Source organism: Rhizophagus irregularis, chromosome 14 (genome assembly GCF_026210795.1).
Source record: "Rhizophagus irregularis chromosome 14, complete sequence".
NCBI classification, from domain to species: domain Eukaryota; kingdom Fungi; phylum Glomeromycota; class Glomeromycetes; order Glomerales; family Glomeraceae; genus Rhizophagus; species Rhizophagus irregularis.
Genome location: NC_089442.1, coordinates 2,896,885 through 2,910,840, shown reverse-complemented (window position 1 = coordinate 2,910,840; position 13,956 = coordinate 2,896,885). Strand labels below are relative to the sequence as shown.

At 25.9% G+C, this 13,956-nt stretch overlaps 2 protein-coding genes across 2 annotated transcripts; both read left to right on the top strand.

The window, feature by feature from the left end:
* Positions 1-3,167: 3,167 nt before the first annotated feature.
* On the top strand, positions 3,168-7,118 carry OCT59_006331 (uncharacterized protein; the record flags this gene model as incomplete). Its single annotated transcript, XM_066141202.1, has 6 exons — positions 3,168-3,188; positions 3,267-6,225; positions 6,290-6,350; positions 6,420-6,588; positions 6,674-6,850; positions 6,945-7,118. 6 exons carry the CDS (start codon positions 3,168-3,170, stop codon positions 7,116-7,118), a joined length of 3,561 nt encoding a protein of 1,186 aa, XP_065998016.1.
* A 2,110-nt stretch (positions 7,119-9,228) lies between these two features.
* Positions 9,229-13,569, top strand: OCT59_006330 (uncharacterized protein; the record flags this gene model as incomplete). The annotated part of the gene is made up of 6 exons (XM_025313869.2): positions 9,229-9,249; positions 9,327-12,321; positions 12,397-12,478; positions 12,925-13,087; positions 13,152-13,313; positions 13,390-13,569. 6 exons carry the CDS (start codon positions 9,229-9,231, stop codon positions 13,567-13,569), a joined length of 3,603 nt encoding a protein of 1,200 aa, XP_025186352.2.
* Positions 13,570-13,956: the final 387 nt, after the last annotated feature.

The following is a 13,956-nucleotide window of genomic DNA, read 5'->3' as shown; positions in this document are numbered from 1 at the left end:
TTTTTTTGTAGGTCAGTTTTGGATTTATTTGTTGTTTTGGTTTCTTTTTCATCAGATGCTTCATAATTTTTTTCTTTTATGTAGGTCAGACATTCTGGAGTGCTCTTTCTTTTTTTGTAGGAATGCTGACCTTTGGTGACTTGGATGATTGCAGATACTATATGAGGGAGGGTTTTGTTTCCAATTAAGTTAGACGTTCTTATGTTTCTTTTTTTTTTTGTTTTTTTTTAGATTGTTTGACTCCAAATGAACCTGAACTTATAGATAATTTTGGTTGCAATAGGTGGTTTTAATAAGGAGGGAATTTTCATATTAAATGTATTTGTATTTTATTTTTTATTTTTATATAATTTAATAAAGTAAAATTAGATTTATGTAAATACAATTATAGTAATATAAATAGTAAATTCAGTGACCAAATCGTATAAATTTCCTAATAAAATCAGTGATCAAATCATGTAAATTCCATATGAATCCTGTGCAAATTCCATATCCAAACCATATTTTTAGTGGTACGGAATTGTGCATTTTCCGTATCCTATTATGATGCGCTATTTCTAAGGAAAAAAATCGTATAAAAACTTTATAAAAAACGTATCCAATTTTTTTATAGGGTGGTCTCTAATCAGGATATAAAAATTTGCATTAAATTTTATAGTTTATTAAAAATTTATGGCTTACTATATGTGTATTTTTTGCCTATTCTAATTGTTGTAATAATTAAGCTTTTAATATGTTAAATAATTAATAAAAATAAAGAAACTTAGAAGTCATGATAAAGCAAGTTCAAATAAATATTAAGTTCCTTAATAAAAAGTTTTATAAAACATATTTCAGATAATAATTATCATTTTAGAAATTTTTAAAATTTGAAAAGATAATACATTTCCTGTTAAATATTTAAATATAACAGATGACTATTTAATAAGTATATTTGAAAAACTAAGATACGCACTCAAAATTATTTTGTATCTCGTCACCATAGTAATTTTTGTCGTGTATAAGGAAGTGAATGTCTTAATAAATAAAAATTAACAGTTAAAATCAAAATATTTTTTTATATACAGTATATTTTTTTTAAAATAAATATTTAATCGCACAATGTAGGAAACTTTTTATGCTTTGAATGATTATTAACGTAATAAGTATTCCAATTTCTGCAAAACAATTTTAAAGCTATTGCGGGAGAAGAAATTTTATTAAAAATATTAAATTAATATTAACAAAAAATCATGCACCTCTTTAGTAATAATGATTAACAAACTCTTAAATAAATTATTAAATATTTCAGAGCAAAGAAACGATAATTTTTTTCTAAATGGCACAAGTTATTTTACGTTTGTATGACAGCGCAACTATGAAAAGTAACCAATAATTCTTTTGCGAGTATGTTTAAATTCTCCTGGAGAAGCTAGATTGGACTATATTTTATACATTTAGCTTAAGTACGTTTGGGTTTGCCATCTAATAAATTTTTTATAAACCCTAAATTATTTTGTAAGCATGTAAATTAATTTACTTTTTTGATCCGCGATATTGTAAAATTTGCGGCTCTACGTAAAAAAGATAATGTCAATCATAGAATTTCCTAATATAATAATTATATCCAAAATCTCATAGAATCAACTAAATTAACGCTTGAATTACAAAAAGTTCGCCTTATTTTATATGTTTTTTTTTTCTGTATCGTATGTGAAGAAACATACTATGCTATAAATTGTATATTTAGCTATAGGATGATCCTATTTCATTAATTTCGTTAATCAAAAATGAATTTTTATTCTTGAGAACATATGACCGCATTATATGACATTATATAGCTCTGAATAGTGTTTCGATCCGTATTCGGGTCCAACCGGTTGAACCCGGATAATTTTATTTTTCGGATATCCGGATAATCGCGGTTTTTACCCGGATAAATATCCGGTTAAAAAATATCCGGTTTTGACCCGGAATCCGGATAATGAAAATAAAAAAAAGTTTTTCTTAAATGTTTAAATTAGTTTTCTTTCTAAATTTTTATTCAGTGAAGGATTGAAATCAATTCCCAAAATAAGAATTGATTTTTAGAGTCAATCAATCGTGATTATTATTCATTTCTTAAGTTTCAATTCTAAAATTCGGTTTATTATTTTGACTTATTGATATTAAGCCATTTTGTGCACTAAAAGCATGCAACAATCTTGATGATCACGGACAAAAAAAAAGTTCACATTTTCTAAAAAATTTCGGAAAATCAAACCTACAGCATAATTTGGGCAAAATTCATAGTGCCGGCCGAAATTAGAGTTTCTAACCTTAATTTAAGATCTACGATTTAATTAAATAAACGCCACCAATTTAATCAAATTTGTTACTATGGAACTTAATTAAACTTATACCATGAATTTTATTTAATATATGCCATGAATTTCCCAATCTATAAAAAAAATTAATATTAATTCTATCCGGATTTCGGTTTCTATCCGGATATATCCGGATTTTTATCCGAGGCGGATAATCCGGATAAAAACCGGATAATTTTTTTAATTTATCCGGGTAACGGTTTCTACCCGGATCGAAACACTAGCTCTGAAAAGAATTATGATCCAAATAATTTTAGTTGGTTAACCAATTTTTTGAGATGCCTTACCTTAACGGCTTAACCGGTCAATTAACTGTAACTGAACATCAACCCCTTGTGTTTAAGCAAATTTTATTCCATCATTACTTTGGACTACCCCTGCGTACCCTTCAAAAATGTCACGAAACGGCCGGCATTACGGCGTTATGCACTAACACGTGAAAATAAACAGTGACGAATAAGGGTGTGACGAATAGGTTTTTACTTACTCGAAAAAAACTAAGTCCCTCAGATACTTATAGAAAATGGAAACGCAGTGGGTGTGACGGTTGTGACAAAAAAAAGTCACGTGAATTTTCGTGACATTTTTTGAAGGGTACGCAGGGGAAATCATTAGACTTTGATACTACGCCACAAAATTGTGATGCGCATGTGTGCAACTGTTTGGAGACACAAATCATACTAAATAAGTTCATTTTGAATGGATCGTTACAATATAAATTTACGCCAACTTGCAGTTGTACAAGCTTACGTTTAAACGCAAATATTATTCCTAAAAAGCTTACGCCGGTAGAGGTTTAATTCTTTTGCAACAAAAAAAAATATGGAAGGAAGTTCAAGTCAGGTAAATTATAATTTTAAGTAATATTAAATATTTAATCAATTAAAAAATTGGGTTTATGATGATTTTATAAATATGTAGAGTAAAACGGTTTTGCATGAATACTTCTTCAATAAGGATGGATTTACAACTCCCGATAAAAAGGCAGAAGAACTTATTAAAAAATTGACTGACATAAAATATTTATATGCATTAAAATTACTTCTTGAAAATTTACAAAATGAATTTTCACCTTATATTCTCCGAGATACTTTCGAGGCCTTGGCGGATCCGACTCCATTCGATTTTTATGCAAATCTAAGTGTGGCTAGATTGGAGTTACATTTAAGAACTTGGGTAACAGTCTTAGAACGGATATGCTTTTCACTAATAATACTTAGTAAAGAACTTCGAGATAAAGTTTATAATTCTTTATCAAAATTTGCAGAAATTCATCGTAAAACGACTCAAGTTATTGAAATAGGACTTGATAATAATTTTAGATCAAATTCTAACCAATTTAGTCAACAAAACAACAATCAGGATGACCAAATCATCACCAATATGCGTAATTATAATGTTGACTTCTTACTAATTCACTTACGAGACACATTACAATGTTTACGCGATGATGAAACCTGGTTTCAAGAAATTGGACGAAGAAGTAAAGAAGTGCTTAAAGTTGCATTGAATATCGCACCAATAGCAGGAGTCGCTCTTCCAAATGATAATTATTCAATCTTATCAATTCTTGCTCAAATACGTCAAAGCTTGAGTTTTAAATATCCTGTGGCATCTTATTATGTAGATTGGAGAATTATGTTGATAATTCAACATAATCTTTTTATTTGGTCTGTAGGTACTGAAATGATAATTAATAAAAAATTCTGTGAATTGGCATTAATGGAACACCTTTGGAGCTTTTTGGAAAGAGAATGGATTGACGTAACTAATAAACCTATTTTAAATTCTCAAGCAAAATTTGATGAAGTATCAAACAAAGTTACTAAAGCTTTAAAAAACACTGGAAGTTTCCTAAATGATCTCACTGGAAATGAACCTATTGCATTACCGCATACCTTATGGTTTGGAATATTGGATCTTGCACAACAACTTATTCAAAAGTCTACTCGAACTGCTACATATGGTCTTTGTTATTATTTAGCAATTGAATCACTTAATAAAGCTCCAAGTAGTTTCATTCAATTTAAAGCAGTTGAAATATTATTACATTTACATAATATTGATAGTAAAATGTTTTCAATGATTGATGATGATTTTGATCAATATATAAAAGTATTAAATGAAAATAAATCATCGGATTTTTCAGAAAAATTTCAAAATTTATTATTATTTATTAAAGAAAAATATCTTGAAGACCTAAACATTTTAAATGAAAATATTGGAAAAGAAAAGAAAGGAAAACGAAGAGAAAAAAGTTTAAATCAAAATTCATATTTAAAAAGAGAACAAGCATCAAATTCTAATATTATAGATATTATAGCAGATGAAATGACTTGTCCGGTTAGTAGTGAACCAGAGGATCAGTTATGTATTTTAAAATGTCAACATACATTATCATTAAATAATTTAAAATTATTGAAACAAAAAATATGTCCTAAATGTCGAGAAAAAATTGAAGAAAATGACATCAGATATTTACCACAAAATTCTATTTATAAAAATTTATATACTAAATTCTCTGAATCCGGACATATTATACCTCCAATTAAATTAGAAAATTCTGATCAAATATATGATAGTGATGATTCAAATAATTCAGAAGCTGATCTCATATTAGCTAAGAAGGAAAAAGGTATGTCAAATATGTTGTCAAATTTATCATTACAGTCAATTATTCTAAGAATTTCTAAGGAGCAACAACCAATGTATCAAAATATTATAAAAGAATTATATAAAAAGAATTATGAAAAGGCTGAATATTATTGCAGAGAATTTTTAATATCTTTTCCGGTAGATTATACTATGAGATGTATTTTAGCTTATACTTACAAGTGTCTTAATAATTATGAACAAGCACATTTATATTTAAAAGAAGCTATTGATTTAAAACAAAAAAGACCTATTGCTTATTTAATTCAAGGAGAAGTCTATTTTAGACAATATGAGTACAAATATGCAATAAATAGTTTAAATATTTCAATAAATTATAAGACAAAAACAAATAAAGTATTTATATTGCTTGGAGATATTTATCTTCTTGAAACCAAGTTATGTAATAACAGTAATGTTAAAAATAATTACTATTTAGCTGCTTTGGATAATTATCTTATTGCATTAAAAGGCAATCCAAATAGTTATTTATGCTTAAAAAAATGTGCATATGTTTATAATAAGCAGAAAAAATATTTGAATTCTTTAGAAATGTTAGATAGATTACTAAATATGAATAAGAAAGATTCATTAATTTTATGTTATTATGGAGAAATTCTTAAAAAATTAGGGAGATATAGTGAAGCTGTATTATATTTTACAGATGCAAATTTGGTAGATCCAGAAAATACCCATAATTTAAACAGAAGAGCTATTTCTTACTATGCCCTTCAAGAGTATAACAAAGCTTTATTAGATCTTGATAAAGCTACTAAATTGAATTCATCAAATAGTTTAACACATTACTATAAAGGATTAACATATTATGCAATGGAAAATTTTTATGATGCTATAGTTGCTTTTGAAAAATGCATGGAAATAGATCCTAATGATAATTTAGCCAAAATTTTATTTTGTTTTATGAAATATTTATTAAGTAAGAAATGCTATAATATTGTAACAGAAATAAGCCAAATTTCTAATATTAGCGATAACAAATCATTACTTTTTATTAGATGTGAAATATATATTGAGTTAGGAGAATATGATAAAGCGCTATTAGATTTTAATAGGTTATTTGAATTATATAATGAAGATATTTCATTTATTTATTTATTACAAAATTATCTTAATTATTGGTCATATTTGTGTGATTATTACAAAATAAGTGATATTGATTATAAAGATATTGGAATTATCGACAATTTTAAAAAATATATGTATAAAGGTGAGAGAATTTTCTTTTAATTTATTATTTATTGAAATACGAATTTAATCCATTTTTTTTATAGTAAAAAAAGTTTATTCTATATCGAATATTAGCAATATTCATCTTAAAAATGATATAAATAGGTAAGCAATGTGTCTATAATATAGCTTTTCTAAAAAATTGTTATATTAATATGATATAATATTTAAAAGTTTATCAGGAAGGTCATTCGATGCTAAGGATGTGCACCTTAATTTGGAGTTACCTAAACTGCTATTACCTTACGTAAAATCACAATACCTGTATATTGTTTGGAAAATATGCGTTAACAATATATCATCGAAAAATGCTACTATGGATTTTATAGTTGACATGGGAGTAGTAAGTTAAATTAATAAAATTAATAATTAAAAATAGTTTATTATACATTTATTAAAATTGTTTTTTTTTGTTATTTTAATTATAGGAACTTAGTTTATACTATTCATTACATCAAAGGAGAGAGCATAGATTAGAATATGATGATTTATCAAAACTTGTTGGATTGGGCTGGATTGAATTTACAGTACCAATTAAAATAAAATCAAATAAATTCGATTGGGTCCAACCTTCAATTACTGCAAACGGACCTTTCATTGATATGGTATACTTTTTTATTTTACATAAGCGCGACATTTTTTTTTTATTATAAAAAAAAAACAATAATTCGTTTAATTACTTTATTTTTTAATTTATAGCAAATAGATTATGTTCGATTCATGCAATTTGAAAGAGATCCTATTTACTTTCCTAAAATGGGTCATTTATTGCCTATATACAAATATCATCCGAATATTTTGAGTTCTAAATATTTTCCAAAAAAAGAAACAGAAAATTTGATTACTCTAGAAGATATCATTAGCTACTTATAATTGTGTCTTATATATACAGTAAATTTTCATGTATTATCTATTATTGTATATTTAACCAACTTATATATCAATAAAATACGAATTAAAAAATTCATATAAATTAACATGATTATAAATATTGACTCTTACTCTTTAATTTCATAATTCTAACCAATATGTTAATTTAGTAATTCTAAATTAGTAATATTCTGTTTACTAATGTTTATTTTTGCCCGTGACTTAACAACTTAACATATATTAATTTAGAATTAAATAATGTGTTGCAAATTACAAATACTAGTTACTCACGGATAGTCAGATTATTTGTTCCATTAGATCAAACATGTTCTTAAATAAACTATTATTGTACAATAATAAATCATTTCAGGCCAAACTCCAATAAAATTCTGGTTTTATCGTGTATGCAAAATGATATATTGAGTAATAGACATTTTAGGATAAATAATATAGGTCTTAGAAATTATATTATTTGTGGCTATTTTATGTCATTAATTAATCATTCATGAAAATTTTGCCGAGCCAACGCTGAAATATATTAAACATTTAAACTCCTCTTAACCTTCTTAGCTTTCTAGACTCCATTTTTTGTATTTTGTATTTTACAGAGTAGTTTCGTTTGCTTTTATTACCTTCTTTAAACATACAAATATTATTAGGTTATTTGAGTCCTGAAAGTATCACCGTGCCATTCACATATTAATACACGTAATTCTACTCCGCTTTAGACGTCCCAATAAAAGTGCTTTAACCCGGTAAGTTGGGAAAACAAACAAAATTATTTCATTCGGAACCATTAAATTATTTGTTCATTATAAAAAAAGAAACAAATCAATAAAAATTTAATTCAGCAATTTATATCAATTTAGGGATAAAATATTCACTATATGATAGAGTGGCATGAAAAAGATTAAGATGTTATGCATTTATTTACATTAAATACAGTATATATTATTTATTATATGGACTTAAGGAATGGGACTCAGTACAAATCTATATGTTTAAAAATTTTTGTTTGTGTATTATTCTCACGTATTTAACAGCTGATCAGTTTTTTTAAAAGATATGAAACTTTGACAAAAATTTATTATTCGAATATTCCCGTGTTTCGTTATCGCCGAATAATAAAATTTTATTTTAAACATGGAGTAAGATCACATTTTATATAGATCAATTCGTGTAGCCTACGAGTTGACCTCGTCTAATATATTTGTTTATTGTTTACCCCATTATAACAAAGCTCTCTCTTTCTTTTCTTATAATAATGTTTTAAAAATTCATTAAATAATAAAAAAAATAAAAAAAATTTTGAAAAGCTAAAGCATATGATACTTTTTTAGAATTTATATTATTAATTTTGAAATGACAGACTTGAGTGGACTAAGTAGTTATTTAATAGATGTGGAAATATTTATTTATTGATATTGCTTAAGTATTTATGAAAAAGTACAGTATCTATTTTTTTCTAATAAAATTAATTGTTACATTTTTTTTAATTTTATAATTTTGATACTTTAGTTAAACGAAGTATCATAGGTCTAGGAAGCTTAAATAATGCCATTCAGCGGGTATGGAACTACTTAAATATTAATTTTTATCAAAATATCTTGAATATTTGCAAAAATATTAATATTTCTGTACGGATTACTGTGCCACGCGCAGGTGGTATTTTAACTTTATAGCGTAATTTTGGTAAACAAGTCTCTAGAGATTAAGTAATGTTATTCAGCAGGCGAAGAACTGTCTATATATTAATTTTTGGCAAGCTAGCTTGAGTAAAAATTATTATCTTTAAAAAGTGTTTATTTATTTGTTTATTAAATTTAATAAAGTGTAAGAGTTATTTTTGTTGTAAAAGAGTAATAAAATAATTTCTTTTTTTTTTGTTTTTTTTTCCTAAGATGAATGTTACACACGAAACTACCAAACTTTTAAACGCCACAAAAATCACATGGTGGAAAAGTAGACTGTATCACGTGATATACACGCAGTCGATGCACGCCAATCGCATCATTGTTTCACAGTTCAAAGCCCGATCTACATGTTACTGCATTATTTAATAATTGTCAACAAATACAACAAATATTGTCACTTCTCTTCTGTAAGAAAAAGCATGGATAGAATTTCAAGCCAGGTAATAATGAAATTATCATTTTAGTTAATTTTATTTAAAATATTAATATATGAAACAATTTTAAATAAAATATTTAGAGTGAAGGATCTTCGAGTAAGAAAAGGATAGAAAACAATTATGAAGAAAGCCATACAAATATATTTGAAAATCAAGTCCTACTCGAATTAGAAATGGATGGATTCACAACAACAGATGAAAAAGTCAAAAAACTTATTATTGAGGAATTAGATGAAGTGAAATATTTGTATGCCCTAAAATTACTATTTGAAAATTTTCAAGAACAAATTTCTGATAATGTATTAGTTAAATCGTTAAAGAAGTTGGCTAGCCCCGCTTTATTCGATTCATATTATTCAGAAGAAAGTGCAGCTAGGTTAGAATTACATATACGTACATGGATAGCAGCTTTAGAAAGGATACTTTTCTTAAAAATACGTCTCACTAGAGAATTTCGAAATCAACTTTATAATTCTTTGGCAAAATTTGCAAAAATTCATCGTAAAACAACTCAAGTAATAAAAGAAGGACTTGAAAATAATATTAGACCTAAAATAAATAAAGCTGTAGAAGAAGGATTCAAAAATGACTTTAATCTTAATTATAATCCATTAGATCATCAAAAAGATAATCAAGGTAATGAAAAAATTGCAAAAAAGCGAAATTATAATGTTGATTTTTTATTAACCCATTTACGAGATACGTTACATAGTTTACGTGATGATGAAAATTGGGTTCAAGAAATTTTTCGACGATTAACAAGCTTTCTTAAGACTTTTTTAAACATTGCACCTGGAGCCTTACCTGGACTTCCTATTCCAAATGATAATTGTTCAATCTTATCTATGTTGTCACAATTACGGCAGGGATTAAGTTTCAAATATCCAGTAGCGTCTTACTATATAAATTGGAGAATTATATTGTTAATTAAGTATAAACTTACTGAATTGTCTGGGAGCTCTAAAAAATTTTGTGAAATGATGATAGTAGAATATATTTGGGCTTATTTTGAAAGAGAATGGGAAAATGTTGCCAATAAAACTATACTAGACACTCTAGATTCTCAATTTAAATTTGATGAAATATCTAATAAGCTCATTAAGACACTAAGAAATGCAGGAAGCTTAATTAATGATCTTGTTGAAAATGAACCTCTTGCATTGCCAGATACATTATGGTTTGGGATATTGGATCTTGCACAGAGTCTTATCCAATCATCAATACAGACGTCAATACATGGTTTATGTTATTACTTAGCTATTGAATCTCTCAATAAAGCACCAAGCAGCTTTATTCAATTTAAAGCAATTGAAGTATTGCTACATCTATATAATGTTAATAAAGAATTATTTTCAGTAATTGAAATTGATCTTGAGCAATATGCTCAAAAATTAAGGGAAAATAATTTATCAATAGAAAAATTTGAAAATTTATTACAATATGTTAAAGAAAAATGTCATAAAGACTTTGAAATAATTAATCGTAATAATGAAAACAAAAAAGGAAAAGAAACAACTTTATCCACTAATAAACAGGGTGAAATTCTGAATAAAGTTGCCGAGAATATAACTTGTCCAATTAGCAGTGAGCCAGCAGACAAATTATGCACTTTTGGATGTCAACATACTATATCATTAGATAGTTTTAAGAAATTAGAAAAATATATATGTCCAATTTGTCGACAGAATATAGAGAGTATTAATATTTTGCCACAGAATACCATTTATAAAAGTTTAAATTCACAATTCACTAAAGCTGGGCATATTACACCATCAATTAACTTAGATCATACAAGCGATTCTAATGATTCGGAGGTTGATAATATGCTGAGTAAAAAAATGAATTTTGTTAGAAAAATTAAATTTAACACAAATAAATTACAATCGCTCTTTCAAGTTAGAAATTCAGTAAAGCAACATCCAATATATCAAAATGTTATCAAGGAATTAACCGAAAGAAATTATAAACAAGCTATAGATGAGTGTCAAAAATATCTGAAGAGTTTTCCAAAAAGCAATTCTATGAAATGTCTTATAGCTTATAGTTATAGATGCCTTAATAATTATGATCAGGCATGTTTATATTTAGATGAGGCTATTAAATTAAAAGAAAAAGATCCAATTGCTTGGTACATTTATGGTGAAATTTTTTTCAGACAAAATAAGTACGATGATGCTATATCTAAATTGGTTATTTCTAGAGGATTAAATGCTAATATTGGTAATTTAAATATCATACTTGGTTATAGTTATCTTTTTCTAGGGATGAAAAGAAATAACAAAAGCAATTATTCTATAAATGAACATGCTTTAAAGGTTTTTAACGAAATTCAAAATGGTTCGAATAAATCTTTATGTTTTAAATATTGTGCGTATCTTTATGAAATGCAAGGAGATTATATAAATACTTTAAGAAAATTAGATAGCTATTTAAATATAAATGATGGTGATTCTTTAGTTTTGTGTTATTATGGTGAAATCCTTATAAGATTAGGGCGATACAATGAGGCAATGGAGTATTTTAAAAAAGCATATGACGTGGATCCAGAAAATTTTCATAATTTAAGTAAGAGAGCCATAACATATCATATGCTTGGAAAATATGAAGAGGCTTTATCGGATCTTAATAGAGCTTTACAATTAAATCAATCATATAGTTTGGCGTATCATTATAGGGGATTAACCTTTTATTCGATGAAAAATGTTAACAAATCAATTTCAGATTTTGAAAAATGTGTAAAATTAAATTCCAATGATATGTTGGGAAGGATGCAATTATTATATTTAAAGAAATTAGATGATATTAATTCTGAAATAGATCAAATTGCTAATATTGATGATGATGAATCATTGCTTTTTATTAGGTGTAAAATTTATATCGAATCAAAAGAATATGATAAAGCATTATTAGATTTGGATAGATTATTTGAATTAAATTATGATGAAATTTCATTTATTCATCTATTACGAGAATATTTTGATTTTTGGATATATGTCTGTGAATATTATAATATAAGTGATGATGGATTTACCGATTTTGGAATTGTTGAAAAACTTAACAAATATATGTATAAAGGTATGAAATCTTTAATAAATATTGCTATTTATATAAAAAATATTTAATTAATAATTATATAATTTTATTTAACAGTAAAGGCAATTTATTTTGTATCAAATCTTGACAATCTATCCACTATTAATTATAACATTCAAGACGATGACAACCCAAATAGGTAAAATAATATTTTGTTTTTTGGTCATAATAAGGCTGCTCCAATTTAATAGTTTGTTTAACGTCCTAACTTTATATAAAAATTGAGGGGGGGAGGGGGTCAAATTAAGTAAACATTTAAAAATAAACATAGTTTTTTCTTTATCACTCAATGCATTTTTACTAAAAATACATCTTAATTTATTACAGATAATGCAATTAATAAGTTTACATATATTACTTTTATTAATTATACCATTTTCTTTGGTAGATTCAATTACACTGGAAAGAAATTCTTTTAAATATTATACAGATTGGTGATGTTATTATAAGTCACGTGATATAACATATGTTTGTTTATTTTTAAAAATTTTTCAAAAATGAGGGGGTGGGGTACGTTAAACAAACTATTAAATTGGAGTGGCCTAATGTCCTTACATTTTATTAATATAATTACTGCATTTTAAGTTTGCCAAAAAAAGTTCTAATTATGAAGAATAAGTTAGTAACATTTCCTAGATTATCAAATATTTGGTGGGATGATGTTAAATATTACGTTGCCTGGAGGCTATGCATTAGAGAATTACCATCTAAGGATTGTTCCTTGAATTTTATGATTAAGATAGGAAATGTAAGTTAATATTTATTTTTGAAATTTTTCATTTAAAATATTAAAAAGAAATTATCTTTTATAGGGGGATAACTCATACCGTCAAATAGACCATACATTAGAATATGAAAAGTTATCAAAATTTATTGGATTAGGTTGGACTGAATATACAGTGCCATCGAAAGTAGAATCAGACATGCTAGATTGGATAGAGCTTTCAGTTGAAGCTAACAATGATTTAATTATTGTACGTCTTATATTTATGTAATGGAATAATATTTAACGTAAAAAAAAATTACTAACTTTACTTATTAAATTTAAAGAAAATAGACTACGTCCGATTCACAACAATTGAAAAAGACCACATTTATCTTCCTAAAATAGATTGTTTACCAATCTATAAATTACATCCGAGTGTTCCAAAAGCTTTTGAAGACAAATATTTTCAAAAACAAGTTTTAGAAAATTTACTTGAATTGAATTACATTATTAACTACTTATAATAATGTATTATTGCATGACTCTTTTATAATTATATTATATTATAAATTTATTATAAATTATTTCTTCTTTTTTTTTAAGAATAAAATTTGATTTACTGACAAAACGATACCATTTGAATATAGTGCAATATAGCACTGATTCATAATTAATTTAAAAATAAATATCGATTGTTCTATTAAGTTCTATAATAGCCACGTTTGATGAATACATTTTCCAATGACATTAGAAGTAATTATCATACTACTTTTATAATATAAAAAACTATCATTTACTGTAAATGTAACCACTGAAACTATGCGCTTTTGATCGGTTTACTTTATCGATGGAAATTAGTTTGTTTTGTTCTTTATTTGCGTTTAAATTCTCGAAATTTTTCTTAACGAAAG